Source organism: Ipomoea triloba, chromosome 11 (genome assembly GCF_003576645.1).
Source record: "Ipomoea triloba cultivar NCNSP0323 chromosome 11, ASM357664v1".
In the NCBI taxonomy this organism is placed as follows: domain Eukaryota; kingdom Viridiplantae; phylum Streptophyta; class Magnoliopsida; order Solanales; family Convolvulaceae; genus Ipomoea; species Ipomoea triloba.
Genome location: NC_044926.1, coordinates 13,588,277 through 13,608,971, shown reverse-complemented (window position 1 = coordinate 13,608,971; position 20,695 = coordinate 13,588,277). Strand labels below are relative to the sequence as shown.

General features: G+C 36.4%; 1 protein-coding gene across 3 annotated transcripts; it reads left to right on the top strand.

Moving 5' to 3' along the window:
* The first annotated feature begins 10,692 nt into the window (after window positions 1-10,692).
* Window positions 10,693-14,186, top strand: LOC115996767 (pentatricopeptide repeat-containing protein At2g13600). Of its 3 annotated transcripts, none has more exons than XM_031236168.1 (2): window positions 10,693-11,013; window positions 11,883-14,186. In XM_031236168.1, exon 2 carries the CDS (start codon window positions 12,069-12,071, stop codon window positions 13,917-13,919), a length of 1,851 nt encoding a protein of 616 aa, XP_031092028.1. In that variant the 5' UTR covers window positions 10,693-11,013; window positions 11,883-12,068; the 3' UTR covers window positions 13,920-14,186. The 3 variants fall into 3 exon arrangements, with proteins under 3 accessions (XP_031092028.1, XP_031092026.1, XP_031092027.1); XM_031236166.1 differs by having other exon boundaries at window positions 11,812-14,186; XM_031236167.1 differs by having other exon boundaries at window positions 11,690-14,186.
* The last annotated feature ends 6,509 nt before the right edge of the window (window positions 14,187-20,695 follow it).

The following is a 20,695-nucleotide window of genomic DNA, read 5'->3' as shown; positions in this document are numbered from 1 at the left end:
AGCCAGTGGGAAAGAAATAGCACGCTCGAGCTGTCATGTCGAGCTCTCAACGACAGCACCAATGATGGATTTTAATAACCCGGGTGGTCCGAATTACAAAACCCGATTAAATAAATGGGGGTATGACAAGCTAATGAATCGTAAGTATACCGCGGGGGTAAAATATATATTGAATTGTATATCGCTATTACAAAGGTAAGCAATGTAATAACAAGACAAGTGTGTTGAAGAGTAAGTGAGTATGTCCTGATCAGACAACCAGCGAGCTTTTATATCAGCCCTAGGCGTAACTGATCCGGAAAAGACGCAGGGAAGCGCGCCTAACGCCCGGGCCGTAACCGCCGCCCCGAGACCCGGGCAACGTGCGGACCGCCGAGCCCGGACGCTCAGCATGGCTGAGCAGCGAGGCTGAGCGTGCCGAGGACGCTCAGCTGGGCTGAGCGTGCCGCGAGCCACGCTGAACGTGCCGCGGACGCTCAGCCGGGCTGAGCGTGCCGCGAGCCACGCTCGGCCGCGGCTGACCGTGGCTAGCCTGCCACGTGGCCTCCTCCGGGTCGTACTTGCCCCGGTTCCTTCTTGCCCGGCTCTTGCTCCGCACCCGGTCCTAATTATTCCATCAGTATGCACTCAATACTCGTCTCCAATAATACTACAACAAAACACATCCTTATATAAACGTGTACTGCTGGAAAAAAAAAACCCATTCTGTGGCACACATCACATCCAAAAACCAACACCCAATTCTCATACCATATGCACACACCCAAGTCCATCAATCTCATAAAAACTGATCATGTGATCAAAGGCATATATAAGTATACAAAAAAAATGCTCATATAAACAAAAATCTCATCTTGTAATTATGTTACTACAATACTCATAAAAAAAACGCTCCGATATTAAATTCTCCTCCAATATTTATACATATAATCACAGCGTTACGGAGCAATTTTTTTGCCTTCACAAATACTTCACGCCTGGCACACAACACAAACACTATTGGCACACAAAAATTATCCCATACGCACACACTTACCATTAATATGCTCATACGTCATTCAACAAAATTCTTATTTAAACAATAATTTTTACTTTTTCAATTTTCGTTACTTACCGTCGTTTGTTGCCGGGTCTATGTGTTCTTCAAACATCGGGTTGTCATCTTCATCCATTGCAGTATGCTCTTCAACCAAATCAATGAACTCCATGTTTTATTTTCTTAATATTCCCACGCCTGGCTTCTCACAACACAGCCCTCTTGTATGTCCATTCCATATAATTGATTTATTACCATATTAACTGCATCTATTAACGGTGGTCATGCTTCTTAATAATTTCGTTTCCTTAATTGCAGTCATTGAAAATTATTATTGGACTTCCTTGCCCTTCATTAAAATATCTAACGTGCTTCTTTATACTTTTGTTTGCTTAATCTAAACCTTTGATTAAATTTATATGAATAGTTATGATGGGTCTTAATAGTCCTCTATAGTATGTAGTCCTCATGTGAACAAAGGCCTATATATATATAATGACCGTTACATATTGAATAGCCATAATGTCCATAATAATAATATATTTATAACACTCCCCTTTGGACATTATTTGATCACGATTTTACCTCATTAAAAACTTGCTAGGAAAATCCCGTGGGAAAAACTTAGAAAATAAAAGAGTACAAGGTATTTGATCACGATCCACACGTGAAACATACACTACAACAAACTGTTTTTTTAGCAACATATACTTAGCGGCGGCGCTAAATGAGTATTTCGCGACAATTATACAAACCGCCTCCAGATCATGTACTAAAACTAAAAAAATTAATTGTTAGTAACTATAATCCATAGAAAGTATTAATGTGGCGTTAATTAAGTGCATATTTTAGTGGCGATTATATGATCACCGCTAAAAGTCAAACTAAAATTACTTATTCAAATGTTTAAAACAAAATAATTTCATTAACCCTTCCTGTTTTCCACCGCACCCTACAACTGGTCTTCTCTCTCCAAAATAATCGGTTGCCAAAAACACTACTCTTCTCCCATTATATCCGGTCTTTTCTCCCAAATTCCAATTTTTCTCAATTCTTCCACAATCCACAGTGATTTCTAAAACACGAAGAAGCAGCAATCATTGAATCGTTCATTCAATTCTTTTTTTTCGTAGCCGATGGAGTTCGGTTACTTGTTCGTCGCAGCCGAAGTTCGATTTCTTGTTCGTCGCAGCCGGAGTTTGATTTGTTGTTCGTCGCAGCCGAGGTTGGGAAGAGTAGTTTGCTGCTCAGTTTCACTTCAGATACATTTAAGGGCCTTTCTCCTACGGTAACCCTACTAGTCTGCTACTTTACTGCACTGTGCGGAGTATATATTTGAATATTATATCTAACAAATGGATATATGCATGTATAGAATTGAACCTGCAAATTATTGTTGTATGTTATAATTTGAGTAGAGGTTAGCACATTTCTGATCCCTAAACCCTAATCCCTCATAGGTGAAATTGTATACAGTTGAATTTTGGAGATTTGATTTGAGGGCATTCGGACATATGATGGGTTAAAGATTCTTCCTAACATCAAAGATTGTAGTCAATATATTTCAAGTGTAGCAGACTTGAAATACTTGTTTTTTAATGAATTGGTTTTACCATCAGATATTGTAGTCATACACATTATGATGCTGGAAATGCCTCATTCATGAATTTAGGATATTATCCAAGCTGAGCTATTATATGATATCTTTATTGTAGAATGGGCCATCCTTATATTTGAGTTATTTAAATTCTAAAACCCTTGACTTGGCGATTTATTTATTATGTTGATCTTGCATCAGTTACAATTAGCAAGAAGCTAGGAAGCTTATTTGATGTGCAAGTATGCCAAGATTTAAAAGGTTAATAGGTAAGAGTCGACCAAGGGACGAAAGTTTGAATATATCAAACAAATTAATTTAGTTCCATTTGTTGACAAATGAAGATGGTTGATTGGTTGTAACAGGGACCTTAGCTCCTTTAAACATTACCATGGAAAGCATAAAGGATGTATCGGACATTCTAAGGCTGCCCAATGCAAGTTCTTGTTAATGCCAGTGAGCAGCACTTCTACGAACAATGCAGCAGGTAAATATGCGCTTATTCTTTATGCAATACATAGGCATTCATATCCTCTTTCATGACGTGTACAATGTAATGGACTTTTATCATGCATGCTTCATATGGTGGAAGAATTTGATGACAAAAAGCACAATTGCCACAAGCGCCTTGCAGAGCACAATGAGTGTAGACAAAAAGCCTTTGAACCTAGCACATTGGGGTAACCAAGATTCTTCATTCTTGTTCTAATCTTGTCTTTGTTATGATTTGATCTGCAATTGTTAATTCATTCATGTGGTAGGGGCTGTAGCAAGGTTCTTAGATATGGCTTTCCTAGAGGCTACCAATGCTATTCCACTTTAATTTCCTACAGAACATTCTTTACTTTTATACTTACTGTCACTTCTATTTGATGGTCTGAAATACTGAAGTGGCATTCTTCATTTCAGAAGGAATCTTTCATGCCTTCTGGAACAACCCCTGGTTTGTGTATATTTTAAAATGTTCTCTAATGTCTTATTTTTGTGTACACTTGTTTTTTCTAGTTTTTTAATTGTCATGAATTGGCATCTGGTATCCATATTAGCAGATTTTTATGTGTGTGGATTAGGTTTCCTTTAAATAGTTTCAAATTATTCATTTGACTTGTTTCCTTACAGAACCAAATATTGTGATAAACTATCTTCAAAACCTAAGGTCATCCGAGGAGTTGTTATGGGAACAGGTTTTGTTTTGATCATAAGTTATTTTCATTCTTAGTACTTGTTGTTCTTGTAGTTTTACCATACTAATTTTCCTTCATTTGTTTTTATTTCCATGGCTTTACCATCAGATGGAGAAAGCTAAGAAAAAAGAAACTGCCTTTATAGTAAATATTGCAAAATGAGATCAAGAGATAGCTGAGTCAAAGGTAAGAAATGTTTTGTACCCTTGTATATTATGATACACAAGGCCACAAGGGAATTTATGTACCCTTGCAGATGCATGGNTTCGTAGCCGATGGAGTTCGGTTACTTGTTCGTCGCAGCCGAAGTTCGATTTCTTGTTCGTCGCAGCCGGAGTTTGATTTGTTGTTCGTCGCAGCCGAGGTTGGGAAGAGTAGTTTGCTGCTCAGTTTCACTTCAGATACATTTAAGGGCCTTTCTCCTACGGTAACCCTACTAGTCTGCTACTTTACTGCACTGTGCGGAGTATATATTTGAATATTATATCTAACAAATGGATATATGCATGTATAGAATTGAACCTGCAAATTATTGTTGTATGTTATAATTTGAGTAGAGGTTAGCACATTTCTGATCCCTAAACCCTAATCCCTCATAGGTGAAATTGTATACAGTTGAATTTTGGAGATTTGATTTGAGGGCATTCGGACATATGATGGGTTAAAGATTCTTCCTAACATCAAAGATTGTAGTCAATATATTTCAAGTGTAGCAGACTTGAAATACTTGTTTTTTAATGAATTGGTTTTACCATCAGATATTGTAGTCATACACATTATGATGCTGGAAATGCCTCATTCATGAATTTAGGATATTATCCAAGCTGAGCTATTATATGATATCTTTATTGTAGAATGGGCCATCCTTATATTTGAGTTATTTAAATTCTAAAACCCTTGACTTGGCGATTTATTTATTATGTTGATCTTGCATCAGTTACAATTAGCAAGAAGCTAGGAAGCTTATTTGATGTGCAAGTATGCCAAGATTTAAAAGGTTAATAGGTAAGAGTCGACCAAGGGACGAAAGTTTGAATATATCAAACAAATTAATTTAGTTCCATTTGTTGACAAATGAAGATGGTTGATTGGTTGTAACAGGGACCTTAGCTCCTTTAAACATTACCATGGAAAGCATAAAGGATGTATCGGACATTCTAAGGCTGCCCAATGCAAGTTCTTGTTAATGCCAGTGAGCAGCACTTCTACGAACAATGCAGCAGGTAAATATGCGCTTATTCTTTATGCAATACATAGGCATTCATATCCTCTTTCATGACGTGTACAATGTAATGGACTTTTATCATGCATGCTTCATATGGTGGAAGAATTTGATGACAAAAAGCACAATTGCCACAAGCGCCTTGCAGAGCACAATGAGTGTAGACAAAAAGCCTTTGAACCTAGCACATTGGGGTAACCAAGATTCTTCATTCTTGTTCTAATCTTGTCTTTGTTATGATTTGATCTGCAATTGTTAATTCATTCATGTGGTAGGGGCTGTAGCAAGGTTCTTAGATATGGCTTTCCTAGAGGCTACCAATGCTATTCCACTTTAATTTCCTACAGAACATTCTTTACTTTTATACTTACTGTCACTTCTATTTGATGGTCTGAAATACTGAAGTGGCATTCTTCATTTCAGAAGGAATCTTTCATGCCTTCTGGAACAACCCCTGGTTTGTGTATATTTTAAAATGTTCTCTAATGTCTTATTTTTGTGTACACTTGTTTTTTCTAGTTTTTTAATTGTCATGAATTGGCATCTGGTATCCATATTAGCAGATTTTTATGTGTGTGGATTAGGTTTCCTTTAAATAGTTTCAAATTATTCATTTGACTTGTTTCCTTACAGAACCAAATATTGTGATAAACTATCTTCAAAACCTAAGGTCATCCGAGGAGTTGTTATGGGAACAGGTTTTGTTTTGATCATAAGTTATTTTCATTCTTAGTACTTGTTGTTCTTGTAGTTTTACCATACTAATTTTCCTTCATTTGTTTTTATTTCCATGGCTTTACCATCAGATGGAGAAAGCTAAGAAAAAAGAAACTGCCTTTATAGTAAATATTGCAAAATGAGATCAAGAGATAGCTGAGTCAAAGGTAAGAAATGTTTTGTACCCTTGTATATTATGATACACAAGGCCACAAGGGAATTTATGTACCCTTGCAGATGCATGGANTATATCTAACAAATGGATATATGCATGTATAGAATTGAACCTGCAAATTATTGTTGTATGTTATAATTTGAGTAGAGGTTAGCACATTTCTGATCCCTAAACCCTAATCCCTCATAGGTGAAATTGTATACAGTTGAATTTTGGAGATTTGATTTGAGGGCATTCGGACATATGATGGGTTAAAGATTCTTCCTAACATCAAAGATTGTAGTCAATATATTTCAAGTGTAGCAGACTTGAAATACTTGTTTTTTAATGAATTGGTTTTACCATCAGATATTGTAGTCATACACATTATGATGCTGGAAATGCCTCATTCATGAATTTAGGATATTATCCAAGCTGAGCTATTATATGATATCTTTATTGTAGAATGGGCCATCCTTATATTTGAGTTATTTAAATTCTAAAACCCTTGACTTGGCGATTTATTTATTATGTTGATCTTGCATCAGTTACAATTAGCAAGAAGCTAGGAAGCTTATTTGATGTGCAAGTATGCCAAGATTTAAAAGGTTAATAGGTAAGAGTCGACCAAGGGACGAAAGTTTGAATATATCAAACAAATTAATTTAGTTCCATTTGTTGACAAATGAAGATGGTTGATTGGTTGTAACAGGGACCTTAGCTCCTTTAAACATTACCATGGAAAGCATAAAGGATGTATCGGACATTCTAAGGCTGCCCAATGCAAGTTCTTGTTAATGCCAGTGAGCAGCACTTCTACGAACAATGCAGCAGGTAAATATGCGCTTATTCTTTATGCAATACATAGGCATTCATATCCTCTTTCATGACGTGTACAATGTAATGGACTTTTATCATGCATGCTTCATATGGTGGAAGAATTTGATGACAAAAAGCACAATTGCCACAAGCGCCTTGCAGAGCACAATGAGTGTAGACAAAAAGCCTTTGAACCTAGCACATTGGGGTAACCAAGATTCTTCATTCTTGTTCTAATCTTGTCTTTGTTATGATTTGATCTGCAATTGTTAATTCATTCATGTGGTAGGGGCTGTAGCAAGGTTCTTAGATATGGCTTTCCTAGAGGCTACCAATGCTATTCCACTTTAATTTCCTACAGAACATTCTTTACTTTTATACTTACTGTCACTTCTATTTGATGGTCTGAAATACTGAAGTGGCATTCTTCATTTCAGAAGGAATCTTTCATGCCTTCTGGAACAACCCCTGGTTTGTGTATATTTTAAAATGTTCTCTAATGTCTTATTTTTGTGTACACTTGTTTTTTCTAGTTTTTTAATTGTCATGAATTGGCATCTGGTATCCATATTAGCAGATTTTTATGTGTGTGGATTAGGTTTCCTTTAAATAGTTTCAAATTATTCATTTGACTTGTTTCCTTACAGAACCAAATATTGTGATAAACTATCTTCAAAACCTAAGGTCATCCGAGGAGTTGTTATGGGAACAGGTTTTGTTTTGATCATAAGTTATTTTCATTCTTAGTACTTGTTGTTCTTGTAGTTTTACCATACTAATTTTCCTTCATTTGTTTTTATTTCCATGGCTTTACCATCAGATGGAGAAAGCTAAGAAAAAAGAAACTGCCTTTATAGTAAATATTGCAAAATGAGATCAAGAGATAGCTGAGTCAAAGGTAAGAAATGTTTTGTACCCTTGTATATTATGATACACAAGGCCACAAGGGAATTTATGTACCCTTGCAGATGCATGGANATGAATGGTTATTTGTTTGTCTTCTGTTATTGGTTGCAGGATTATGCAAACAAGTAGAGGGACTGACTAATGATGTTGAAATATCAAATGAAGTGGTAATTCCCCCTCTTCCATTATGTATTATTTCTGTTTTTATGTAGAACTGTAGAAGCACTGGGCTAGAGGAACTTTTCATGCCTAACATAGTAATGCCTCCTGCTTATACTTTATAGCAGTTATTTTACTTGAGGCAGTTTTTTATATAGCAGTTTCTTTCAATATGTATTTACACTATAACTTGTCTCTTTTGAGTTTTTCATCTGTCTCCGGGACCCAAATTGTATGCCTTTCTCCAGTTGCTGTTGTTTTATTTATTTGATATTGAAGCATTATTGATTTAGCGGATGTCTTTTCCTTTTGCAGTGCCATGCTCTCCAAGCTCCTCAGTTGTTTGAGTCCTCGAAGATTCAAAATACTACAAGTCATGACTATCAATTCTCATCGAGGGTGAAAAATGGTATTCATCGTCTAGTGATGATGTAAATGGACAATTTCCTTTTGCATGAAACCATCATATTGATGAATAAACTACTATGTTGTTTTATATTTTTCATTTAAAATATTTTTCAGTTATGTATACAGTTCAATTAATATGTAGACCGTTGTACATGAATATTGTTTGATATTATTTGACAAATATTCGTTACAATTGATTTTCTTTTCAATTAAATGTGTATAGAGAGTTTGTTTGTGGTTGCAATGCAAATTTGAATGTAAACTTAATTTGATGAGGATTATAAAAATAAAAATAAAAATGTCGGTTCAAAAATTTTCATTACAATTAGATAAGAAATAATTTAAAAATTAATTTAAAAACTAAAGCTTAATTTAGAGGCGGTTATATAACCGCCACTGATATTTAAAGTAAAAATAAATAAAATAATTTAGTGGCGGTTATGTAAGTGTCGCTAAACTCTAGACAAAATAATTGATTATTCGCGGCAATTACAAAACCGCCGCTAAATGCATTAAAAACTGTCGCTAAATAAGTTTTCCATTAATTCTCACACTTGTCTAAAACTGCCTCTAAATCCTTCGCGACACACTATTTAGACACGGTTGGAGAACCGCCTCTAAACAGTTTAGTGGCGGTTTTGAACCGCCTCTAAATAACAAATTAACCGCCACTAAATAACCTTTTTGGTGTAGTGATACTTTGCTGCTGGGCCAAAAGTTATATGAGGTTTGCACTGGAGTTTTTGGATAACTGAAGTTTGGGACACGATTATAGCTTATTAGATTCAGACACAAAAAAATCTTTAAAACTTGTAGGCAGTTAAATTGTGTCTTTAGAAAAGGAATCCTTCAGGGATTGTTATTACAAGGATAAATTAAGTTTTAGCAACATCAATTGCAACCGAACAAGACCATGTCATGTTTTGTGGTATGAGAGTTAAGTTACCAATCCTTGTCAATATATTCTAGAAACTCACTTCATGGTAGGGATGACCACGGTTCGGTTCGAACCCGGTTTGAACCGAACTGTGTACTGTTGGAACCGGACCGGAACCGGAACCGTACGGACGGTTCCGGTTCTGGTTAAGAACCGGAACCTATACGGTTCCGGTTCTGGTTCCCTTAAGGTTTGGAACCGGAACCGGACCCAAACCGGAAAATATAAAAAAAAAATTTAATTATTATTTATTATTTAGTTAAAGTTTAATTATTATTTGATTAATGTTTAAACATTAAATAACATTTTAAAATTCAACTATAACAATTTTTTTAAATATAGTTTAACTTTGAAGTTTAAATATTTAATATAACTATTTTAAAAACATTTTAGAATGAAAATTTTTCTACAAAAATATTAATTGTTGAATTTGGACAATTTTAAAAATTAAAAAAATTACAAATTTTTTTTTAAAAGAAAAATCTGGTTCGAACCGGAACCGCCGGTTCCAAACCGTACTTGGAACCGTACCCGTAAGGTTCGGTTCCGGTTCGTCCAATTTCGGAACCGGGAACCGCCGGTTCGGAACGGAACCGAACCGTGGTCATGCCTACTTCATGGCCTATAATTATGAGCAACGAGGCAACGAGAATATAAATGATGGTTCACATAGTCAGAAATTAAAACAAATTTGAGCAAATATCTCAAATTTGGACAAGAGGATTGAAATTATGCAATTGTGAGCTAAAAACGAGGGTTTACCTTTATTTAAACATAGTCCCAAATGATGGAAGAAGATTTTAAGAATTTGGGTTAATCCAAAAATAAAAGAATTGAGCCCAACTCTAAAAACAAATGGGTCGAGCTTTTTAAAGCTAGCAAAACAAAAGGACCCAAAAATTATATTTAAACCCAAATTAAATTAGCCTAAAATTTAATAACTGAAATAGACTTCAATTTAATTTGCCTAACAAAATAATTCATCATTGTAATCTATGAATGGAGCCTAAGAATCATAATATGCCCAATTTTTCAATTAATAATCCCAGGTCTCGAAAAAAACACTAGAAATATTTTATTATTTTACAGAAATTCTTGAAGAGAATAAAGATTGGGCCACAAAATCAATATTTTGGAGTAAAAAACGATCCAAAAATTAAAACAAGTCCATAATACTTTAAATAAATAAAGCTCATTTTTGTTTTAATATTGTTGGCTGAATTGGACCAGGCAAAGCTCAATAAAAATAATAACTTATGGGCCATATGGCCCAAAACCCAGGCCCAAATCAATTAAAAGAGTATGTTTAGTGGCAAATTATTGTATGGTGGTCCACACAGCTACGTGGAACATAATTAAATGTATATTTTTAATGTATTAAATATACATTATTTTTATATTATAAAAATAATGTACATTCAATACACAAATAATGTACATTCCCCGAATATAATGTACATTATTTTTATACTGAATATACATTATTTTTATATTGAATGTGCATTATTTAATAGTATGGTCCAGAGAATAATGATTGATGTTTAGTTTAGGTTATCAAAACATATGAAGACCAGGGGCGCGCAGTCGTCGTAGTGACGGTCGCAAGTCATTGGGACTCTCCGTTGCAGCAGTAGCGTCGCCGTCGATCTCCCTTCGAGGCGAGCAGGACATCGGCGAGGGGTCACCGGGGACCGCAGAGAACCGCCACCACCCGGAGCCGCCGTGGACTGCTGCAACCCGGATCGCAACCAGCGAGAGAATCGGCGAGGATGCCACTTCACCGCTGGGATGAGCCGCCGGCGTAGGAAGAAGCCAGCCGGAGCCACCACCGCTCGCCTCCGTGCCATCGCCGGTCAGAGATCGAAAATAAGCAGGTTTGTTTGTTTGTTTGTTTTTTTTTTTTTTATTTTTTTATTTTGTATTTCGAAAAAAATATATATGGGAGTGGAAAAGAAATTATTGTATATGCACACGAATTTGTCTCTTTATTTTTGTATTTCGAAGAATTCGTGCTGTATACAAATACATGTATATTGTGTATTTCAAAAAAAATTCCTTCTATCTGAATGTATTGATGATAACAACATATATAAGTTCACAGATTATATACCTTTGATGCAGATATATACTATCAGGAAGTACGCATATTCATATGATCAAAAAATCACAGATTCAGAAAAACATAAAAAAATATGAACATATGCGATTTTAGGTATATAAAATTTTTTTTATAAAAATTACCGTTGTATGTAGTGATCTTGCATATAATATGGTTAAAGTAGAATAAGCATGAAGATATAAGTACAGAGAGAGTAGAAAACAAGTGATCATTTTTCATTCATCCATTCTAATTACAAAGGGGATTAGGGGAATACATCATATATATAATATACATATAATAATGATGATCGTTACATATTGAATAGCCATAATGTCCATAATAATAATATATTTATAACATATTTGATTATTTTTTAAAAATAAATAAAGAAATGTGTTATGAAGTATGAACTACCGCTTCTCACAAAATATAAATGATACATGCTGCAGACTGCGGAGCATAACATATTCTGTGAACTTGGTGAGAGTGCCACTCCATTTGTTACCTTCAACGGCAGCTTCCATTGTTGAACCTCGATCTCTGATGTTCTAAACCAAAAATGCTCTTTCAGTTTCATGTTGAATGGCCAGAAAGAATGCTTTGTTTCTCAAACAAATCCTCACCGCCAATATTTTCTACCAGAACTCGACACTCTTGGCGGAGTTCTTGGGTTCTTGCATCAGTACCAGATCATCATTGGCCGTGCGTTCAGTGCACGGGAGGGTCCTGAAGAATCATTTCAGCGGCGAGGTCTTCATCAACAATCGGCTCATAGATGCATACGGGAAATGTTGGCGGTTACTAGACGCTCGGAAGGTGTTTGATCAAATGCGTGAGAAGAACACCTTTACATGGAACTCGATGATCAATGCATTTACAGCATCTGGACTTCTTGATGAGGCTGAGGAGCTGTTTTCCTCGATGCTGGAGCCTGACCAGTGCTCATGGAACTTGATGGTTTCGAGCTTTGCGCAGTGTGAAATGTTTGATATATCCATGAAATATTTTGTGAGAATGCACAGGGAAGACTTTCTGTTGAATGAGTACTCTTATGGCAGCGCACTTAGTGCTTGTGCTGGACTTAGGGACTTGACAATGGGTACTCAAGTTCATGGTTCTGTGGCCAAGTCAAAATACTCATCTGATGTTTACATGGGATCTGCACTTATTGATATGTACTCCAAATGTGGAAATGTGGAGTGTGCTCAAAAGGTTTTTGATGATATGAGGGACCGCAATGTGGTGTCATGGAATAGTTTGATCACATGTTATGAGCAAAACGGGCCAGCTAGTAGAGCACTTGAGATTTTTGTTATGATGATGCACTATGGGTTTGAACCAGATGAGGTGACCTTAGCAAGCGCCATAAGTGCTTGTGCAAGCTTAGCCTTAGTTAGAGAAGGCCGTGAAGTTCATGGCCGAGTTATGAAGTTTCATAAGTTTAGAGATGACCTTATCATAAGCAATGCTTTGGTGGATATGTATGCAAAGTGTGGCAGGGTTTTTGAGGCAAGACAAATCTTTGATTGCATGCCTGTAAGGAGTGTGGTCTCTCATACCTCTATGGTAAGTGGTTATGCAAGGGCTGCAAGTGTGAAGGCCGCTAGAGAAATGTTTACTGGGATGATGGAAAAGAATGTGGTGTCTTGGAATGCCCTTATAGCTGGATACACCCAAAATGGGGAAAATGAGGAGGCACTAGAGCTATTTCTTATGTTAAAACGGGAGTCAGTTTGGCCAACTCATTATACCTTTGGGAACCTTCTAAATGCATGCTCAAATCTGTCTGATCTGAGGCTTGGCAGGCAAGCTCATGCCCATGTTTTGAAACACGGTTTTCAATTCCAGCATGGACCAGAGTCTGATGTTTTTGTGGGTAATGCTCTAATAGATATGTATATGAAGTGCGGGTCAGTTGAAGATGGTAGGCAGGTTTTCAAAAATATGATTGACCGAGATTGGGTTTCCTGGAATGCAATAATAGTAGGGCTTGCCCAAAATGGGCAAGCAATCGAAGCTCTTGAAATGTTCAAGGATATGTTGATAGCCGGGGAGAAGCCAGATCATGTTACTATGATTGGAGTTCTTTGTGCATGTAGCCATGCGGGGCTAGTTGAGGAGGGACGCCAATATTTTTATTCTATGAGGGAATATGATTTGGAACCTTTGAAAGACCATTACACATGCATGGTGGATATACTTGGTAGAGCCGGTTGCCTAGACGAAGCAAGGAATTTGATAGAATCAATGCCAATACCCCCCGACGGTGTTGTATGGGGATCTTTGCTTTCTGCTTGTAAAACTCATGGTGATATGGAGTTGGGTAAGCATGTAGCCGAGAAGCTTTTGGAGGTTGATCCTGAAAACTCGGGTCCTTACGTTCTTCTCTCAAACATGTATGCTGAGCTCGGGCGCTGGAAAGATGTTGCAGGAGTACGTAAACTAATGAGACAGCGCGGTGTTGTTAAGCAGCCCGGTTGCAGTTGGATCGAAATAGAGAGCCAGGTTCATGTATTCATGGTTAAGGATAGAAGGCATCCCTTGAAGGAGGAAATATATCTTTGGTTGAAAAGTCTGACGAAATCGATGAGGCTCTTTGGATTTGAAGATGATTTGGATGGTGATGAGTTGAACAGATGTAAGGAATTGGGTATGGGTCGTTACCATTTTGTAGGTTGATGTAAAGATGAGAAATCAGATTCTAGGCAACACAATTTTTCTTGCCTGATGTGCTTGAAATGATGTTTAGGGACTCCCTCTCTGCGGAAAGCAAAGCAATTATTATTATTGAAAATGCCATAAAAAATGTGAAAAAAAAATGGCACTTTGGTATGCCTAACTTAAGGGTCCGTTTAGAAAGCAGGAAAATGAGTCATTTTCCGGAAAACAGTTTCATTTCCAGTGTTTGGATGTATTATGAAAAACTGTCTTTGTGTGTTTGGTTGATTTTCTGGAAAATGGATAGAATTGTATAATTAAACATTGTAATTGTTTTATTTAAAATATAAAAAAAATATACTAATTATTAAAATAATGGTATTTAATAAAAAAAAATAGAATTTATAAAATAAAATAAAAAATAAAAATAAAATAAAAAATGTAGCAAAGGTTCCCGGCGGTTTCCCCACCTCCTTGGTCCATGGTCATGGGTGATATGACTTGGTTTTTGTTGAAAACATGGGAAACAGCTATTCTGGCGATTCCGTAAAATGACTTACGGAAAAAAAATTTCGTAAGTCATTTTTCGGAAAAATGAACTGATTTTCCTTGGTCAACGGAAAACATCACATTTTCCGGACATTCCCAAACACAGAAAACTCGGAAGTCATTTTACGGGTTACCAAACACACCCTAAAAGGAAAATGATAAAAGGATTTCAAAGGAATAAAAATATTGTTACATTTCTTGATTTTATTAGATGGAGAAGAAAAGAAAATAATAAAAATTGTGGCTCACAATTTTTTTTGAATGAATTAAAGTATGTCATGTAAGTAGGGAGTAGAAAGTGGAAGTATGTGTAGTATTACTCAACTTAAAATTTACAATTGGTTGAAACTCAAAAAATTAAAAGTTAGAAATTACTCAACTCAAAGTTTAAGGCTTTAGAGGATATATTAACCTTTGCCTTTCATGGCAATCCTGCAAGAAAAAAAGAGAAAAAGAAAAAAAGCAAATTATCAATGGGATGGAACAATTTTGTAACATTAATATTCACATAAAAATTAACGAAGCACATACATACAGAGCATAAAGATAAGATGAATTGCAGAGCATGCCCAAAAATGGTTTAAGGAGGTTTTTTTTTTTTTTTTGATTGAGGGGAGAGAAGATGATTTTTTTTGTGTGCAGAGGGGGATATGGGAGAGAAGAGAGGAAAGAGAAAATAATTGTACTAAAGTGAGTTTTTTGTGGGATCCGCATTTTTTGGAGAAAATAAAGACAAATCTCACCTTCTTCCAATATACTTTTCCTCTCTCTTTGCTCTTCGCTCTCCGTTTGAAATCTTTTGTCCGATGTTACTCCCATATATGAAGAAATTAACACACAATAGAAAGCCCAATTTAGCAAGCCTGTAGAAAGGAAACAATCAATGTTTTTCGCAGGATAGGATGCTTAATCTATGACAAAGTTAAGTTGCTGCCTGCTGGACAGCAATCATTGGTTCTCAATGCATTAAAAAAAGATTATTTTAGCAATAATTTATTATGAGAAAGTGAGAAGCTATATATGTAATTTATTAGATAAACCAATTCAACCACATGGGGCCTTGAAGCAATATGAGAAACAAATTAAATTTTTCGGCTGTTTGGTAATAACTGTTAGCTGATTGAGTTAGTGAGTGAGTTTGATTAGTTGATAGTATTAACTGATTGTAGACAGATGTTTGGTAAATTAAATGTTAGCTGATAGTTGATTACATGCAAAATGACTTTCTAAAAAAACTAATCGAAAAAGTTACTTTGAACAGCTTTTTGAATTTTAGCGTTTTGGAGCAATAAGTTGTTACAAAAAACTAATTAATCAAACACTTATATTGATTGTTTAATCAAGTCAAATAACTAATAGTGGTCAAATGTCTAGGCATGGGCTGTTGGCACCATTTTTTCAGCCTCACAGAAAGTGAAGATTAATTTGAGAAGACAAGAAAGTGGAACAGCACATTGCCTAGTGAAGTTTAATTTGGACATTTTAGTTGACATAAAACTAAAATTGTGAGATGAAGCAAATCCAACCAGCACATTCCCTACAGAAGTTATATCAGTTCAATGAGAGCAGGGCAGCAAAAGCATATATGTTGTGGAACAATATTACTATCTAGTCTAGTAGTACAACAAAAATACAATCTATTTAAAACCTCTCTTAGTCTTTTTGATCAAACATAATATATGCAATGAAAAAATGAACCAAAGAGTGCGACATAAAAGACATCCATATCTCTTTAAAATCAAATACCATATCTTGCAGGGTAACCCCATCCCTTCCTTTTGTCATGTGAGACATCTTTTGCATTCCAAAATGTATAAACAATTTCTTGGTTAATCTTAGGTAAACGATGAAATCATCAAAACTAACTTTGTAGAGATTCTCCTGACTTGAATTTTTGCTAAACTCCTTGTGACTTCTCGTAACTTCTTCCTAATAACTTCTTATTAGTTTACCTCTCATTGAGTCACTTTTAGCTCAGCGATTTTTCATTGCTACTGTAGAATGTTTCCAGTACTGTAGCACTAGCACCTCTTGAGTACCGAAGGGGTAGCACTATTCGAGTACTGTAGCAGTAGCACAATTCTAATCGCTATAGCAGTAACACTATTCGAGTAATGTATCAATTACGTTTTCATCCACTTGATAGTGTGAATACAACATCATATAGTCATATGCTGGGGTTTGAAATTTCCTCTGAATAGTTGGCTTCTTGTCATTCCCCCTAAGTTAGACAACTTCTTAAGTCATCTACTCATCTTCCAATATAGCTATTAGAAAGAATGTTTCATCAAAATCTAATTTACATTTATTCCTAACAACACAATCTAAAATTGCAGAGAATCCTCTCTACACCAACTGTTGCCATCCTTCAATAATTGGTTCTTGTCATAGTTTATTGGTGAAAAAAAAGAAAAGAACAGAGTCAGATTCGCACTAGAAATTAAGGGAATAGGTGGAAGGTGGAGAAGAGAAAAGAAATGAGACGAAACAAAACACCTGCTTCTAAAGTTCTAAACACCACACCCGTTACTTGTACCATAATAAGCACCCAAGTTGAGCAGCTGAAATTTTAGGAACATCAACTTGATCCACAGTTAAAAACACAAATTGTTTTTTCTTAAATCATAAAACTTACCTGAGTTTCTTCTTTTATGTTCATTGGGGAACCCAGAACTCCTGTGCCGACATTTCCACAGATACAATGGTATTAAAGCAAAAACAAGGAACATTGAAAGTATTCCCAGTTGCCACAGCTACTTTGTTCACCAACAAAATTCATCATACATTAAAATCTAAATTTAGAATCATAGAATTCAATTCAAAAACCAAAAACATCAGCATATCAATTATTAATTAGAAAAATTAAAAAACAGGAGAGGAAAAAGGAATTTAGATTTTCTTGATTAAAAGATTATGTACCACCATAATCATCAGAGACAAGACTACCTTCTAGACAATGAATCATAACCCTGGAACCATCAAAATGCAATTCATATAGGGTAACTTCAGTCAAGTTGGTCGTACGGTTGACTTTGTAACCCCAAAATTTCAAGTTAACTTTTAGTGGGAGTGACCTATTGACCTTCTTGATTTGAGCCAGTCAGTTATGGACAACCAACCTAAGCTGCTTTACCTGCCCTTTGCTGGCTAGGGTCGCAAGATAGTGATTGCGGTTTCCTCGTTAGGCAAAAAAAATATGCAGTTCATATCTATGTCAAAGTTGTTTCAAGTAAACCAATGCCTTTTCTTCAAATCTTGAATATATCATCTGTAACACACATACTTACATGAAAAAAAGAACTCTAGAGTTGCATTTGGGTAAATATTTCATTCAACTTACCAGCCATCTAGGAGATTGAGGAATTAAAAGCAGGCCCAAGATCAGAGCTGAAGCATAAATGCAAGCAGTCCTGAAGTGATGTTAAAACGGCCTAATATTTCTCTCATCTAACAAAAACTCAGATGAAGAAATGGAGAGCAGAGTCAAAAGAAATTCCCAATAACAACAGCTAATGGGTGCCATGTAATAATGGCTGGCTCCAACAAGATACGTAATTGATACACTACATCATATCATCAACTCATCAACTGGGGAAACAATGACACTTAGCCTCAAAAGTTAGAAGGACTAATTGCATTTTTCCCTTAGCTTGTTCATTTATTATCAACTTATAATATGGATAATGCTTTTAACGCCTACGATTATCACTTCCTATTAGTCACTCTCTCTCATTAATTAAGATAGAAATTTTTCTTTGTTGTCATAAACTATTGTGAATTAATTGATTCCACCATTAGTTAATATGGAATATATGTATTCAATAAAGCAGTGTTACATTTAGAGGTGAAATATGTATGGGTGTCTATAATGGTTTAGCAAATTAGTTGACGGTAAATAAGTTACCGGATAATATATTTGGAAAATAATAGTAAATAGATTTGTATTGCTTGTGTGTTCTGAGTATGAAAATCAAAAGTGTCGCCCTACTTGTTACATTTATGCTATAAAACGGTAACGACTACCATAATGTGCACTAACGGCCTCCCCTAATAAGTGCAACGGCTCCCCTCCATTCTATGTGTTCTCCTCTATAACTGTATGCTCTTTGATGAGGCGGTGCTATAAATAAGTGTGCGTGCTATTGCAACACTCCACTTGCTCTGCTCTTGGATGTTACTGTTTGACTACCTTAATTGCCTTTGACGGGTCAGGTACCGTGTCGAATTATCCTATCATGGCCCCCTGCTCCCGAGTTGCGAGTGCAGTGCAGTCAGTTAAGGAGTAATAAAATGTTGTTTTTTGTCAAATAATTCGTCACTAGCCCCCTGCCCGCAAGTTATGAGCAAAAAGACGCAGGCTAGAAATTTTTTTTGACCCAGGATCGACGAAATGATCGAACCAGTCGAGGACAGGCCTTGGCCATGGCTGAAGAGTGACCTCAGCCAAGGTGGCTGGGGCGCTGCCTCGGCCATATGGATTTCTAATTTTTTTTATCTATTTTATTTATTTTTTGATAGCTCACTGGTTCACTTTGGCCCCCCGTGGGCTCAGTCAAAGGTCTAACTCTTTCGTAGGGTAGTCAACGGGGTCGGACCCTATACCGGTCCTTAAGGGACAGCATTTTCGTAATCAAGTTGCGGGCTTGGGCAAGAAAAGGCCATTCTGTCTGGTAGCTAGCGGGGTCAGATCCCATGCCAGCCCTTAGGAAATATCTGGCGTTTCCGTAATCAAGTCACAGCCTTAGCCAAGAAAATACCCTTCCGTCAGGTAATTAGCGGGAACGGATCCATGCTCGCCCTTAGAGAATAGAGTTTGCGAGGTTGTTTTTATTTTTATTTTTATTTTTATTTTTTTTGTGATGAAGACATGCCTTAGTCAAATGAGGTCGAGTACACAGCCTCATCCTCTTCCCTTTTTTCCTGGCCGAGGTGCCTTAGCCATGGTGGGTGAGGTCGTGAGGGACACGACCTCGGCTTCCCCATTCTACAAACACAAAGGACTCCGATAATTAAAATAAATTTGGTAAAGTTTTATTCAACAAGGTTGATCAGGGCGGACCATGATCAATAGTTACATTAGTCTATTGTTGATCTTCAAATTTTTAGCGGATGACTTGCTTTTTGTGCAGTGCGAGCTCCTCCTCTAATTCCTTGTCTCCTTCTACCACGATCTGGTCGTACCTTCTCTTTTTCTATGTGGATGGCTCGGGGCCCTTGTCCTTTAGCCATAATTTTTTGGGTTGACCCTATTGTTGGTGCTGGTGCTGTTGTTGCCCTAGACACTTTACAGACTGAGTAAAGTATCCCCTCTGAATGAGCTCCTCTATCTGTCTCTTCAGAACGTGACACTCGTTAGTGTTGTGGCCAACTTGTCGGTGAAACTGAGAGTACTTGGTTTGGTTTACCTTACGGGAAACTTTCATGCATTCCTACCCTTTGGGAATTTTATTATCCCCATCTCTTCGGCTTGGTTCAGAATCACGCTAACCGGATGAGTCAGCGGGGTTAAATGATGCAAGAGGACCAAACGGGATCCCCCTAATCTCTACTTCCCTTCCTTGATGAAGCAGAGCACGACACCTGGTTAGCTCGACCCGTTTTCTCGGATAATATATTTGGAAAATAATAGTAAACATAGTTGTATTGCTTGTGTATGTTCTGAGTATGAGAATCAAAAGTGTCCCCCTACTTGTTACATGTGCTCAACTTTTATACTGTACACTGATAACGACTTCCATAATAGGCACTAATAGCCTCCTAGTAAGTGCAACGGCTCCCCTCCATAAGTGTCAAAACTCTTTAGTAATTGCTGTGCGCTTTTCCCCATAATTGCTCTTTGATGAGGCAGTGTTACAAATGAGTGTGCGGGCTCTTGCAGCGTTCCATCTCATGGCTGTTACTGTTTGACTGCCTTAACTGCCTTTGACGGGTTGGGTATCGTGCCCAATTATCCTCTCACTAGTAATTTATATTAACATTAATATACAAAAACATTGTTTTTTAAGGGAAAATTGTATTTTTCATCCCTAAGTTATAAGATATAGTTGTAGAATTTGTTTGATTATACTCACTTTTCGTCCCTAAGTTACGCTAATGATAACTTAGGGACTGAAATGTGCAATTTTTATTTTAATTTTTTTTTATATATTTTAAATGTTTAGTTTTGAATTTCAATGTATTGGTGGGCTAGTCCGTTTACTTAATAACCCAAATTATTATGCATTATGCAAGCAATCAGGAGGAAGATA

Coding starts and splice junctions, on each gene's coding strand:
- LOC115996767 (XM_031236166.1), top strand. CDS start 11,823: ATGGCCAGAAAGAATGCTTTGTTTCTCAAACAAATCCTCACCGCCAAT.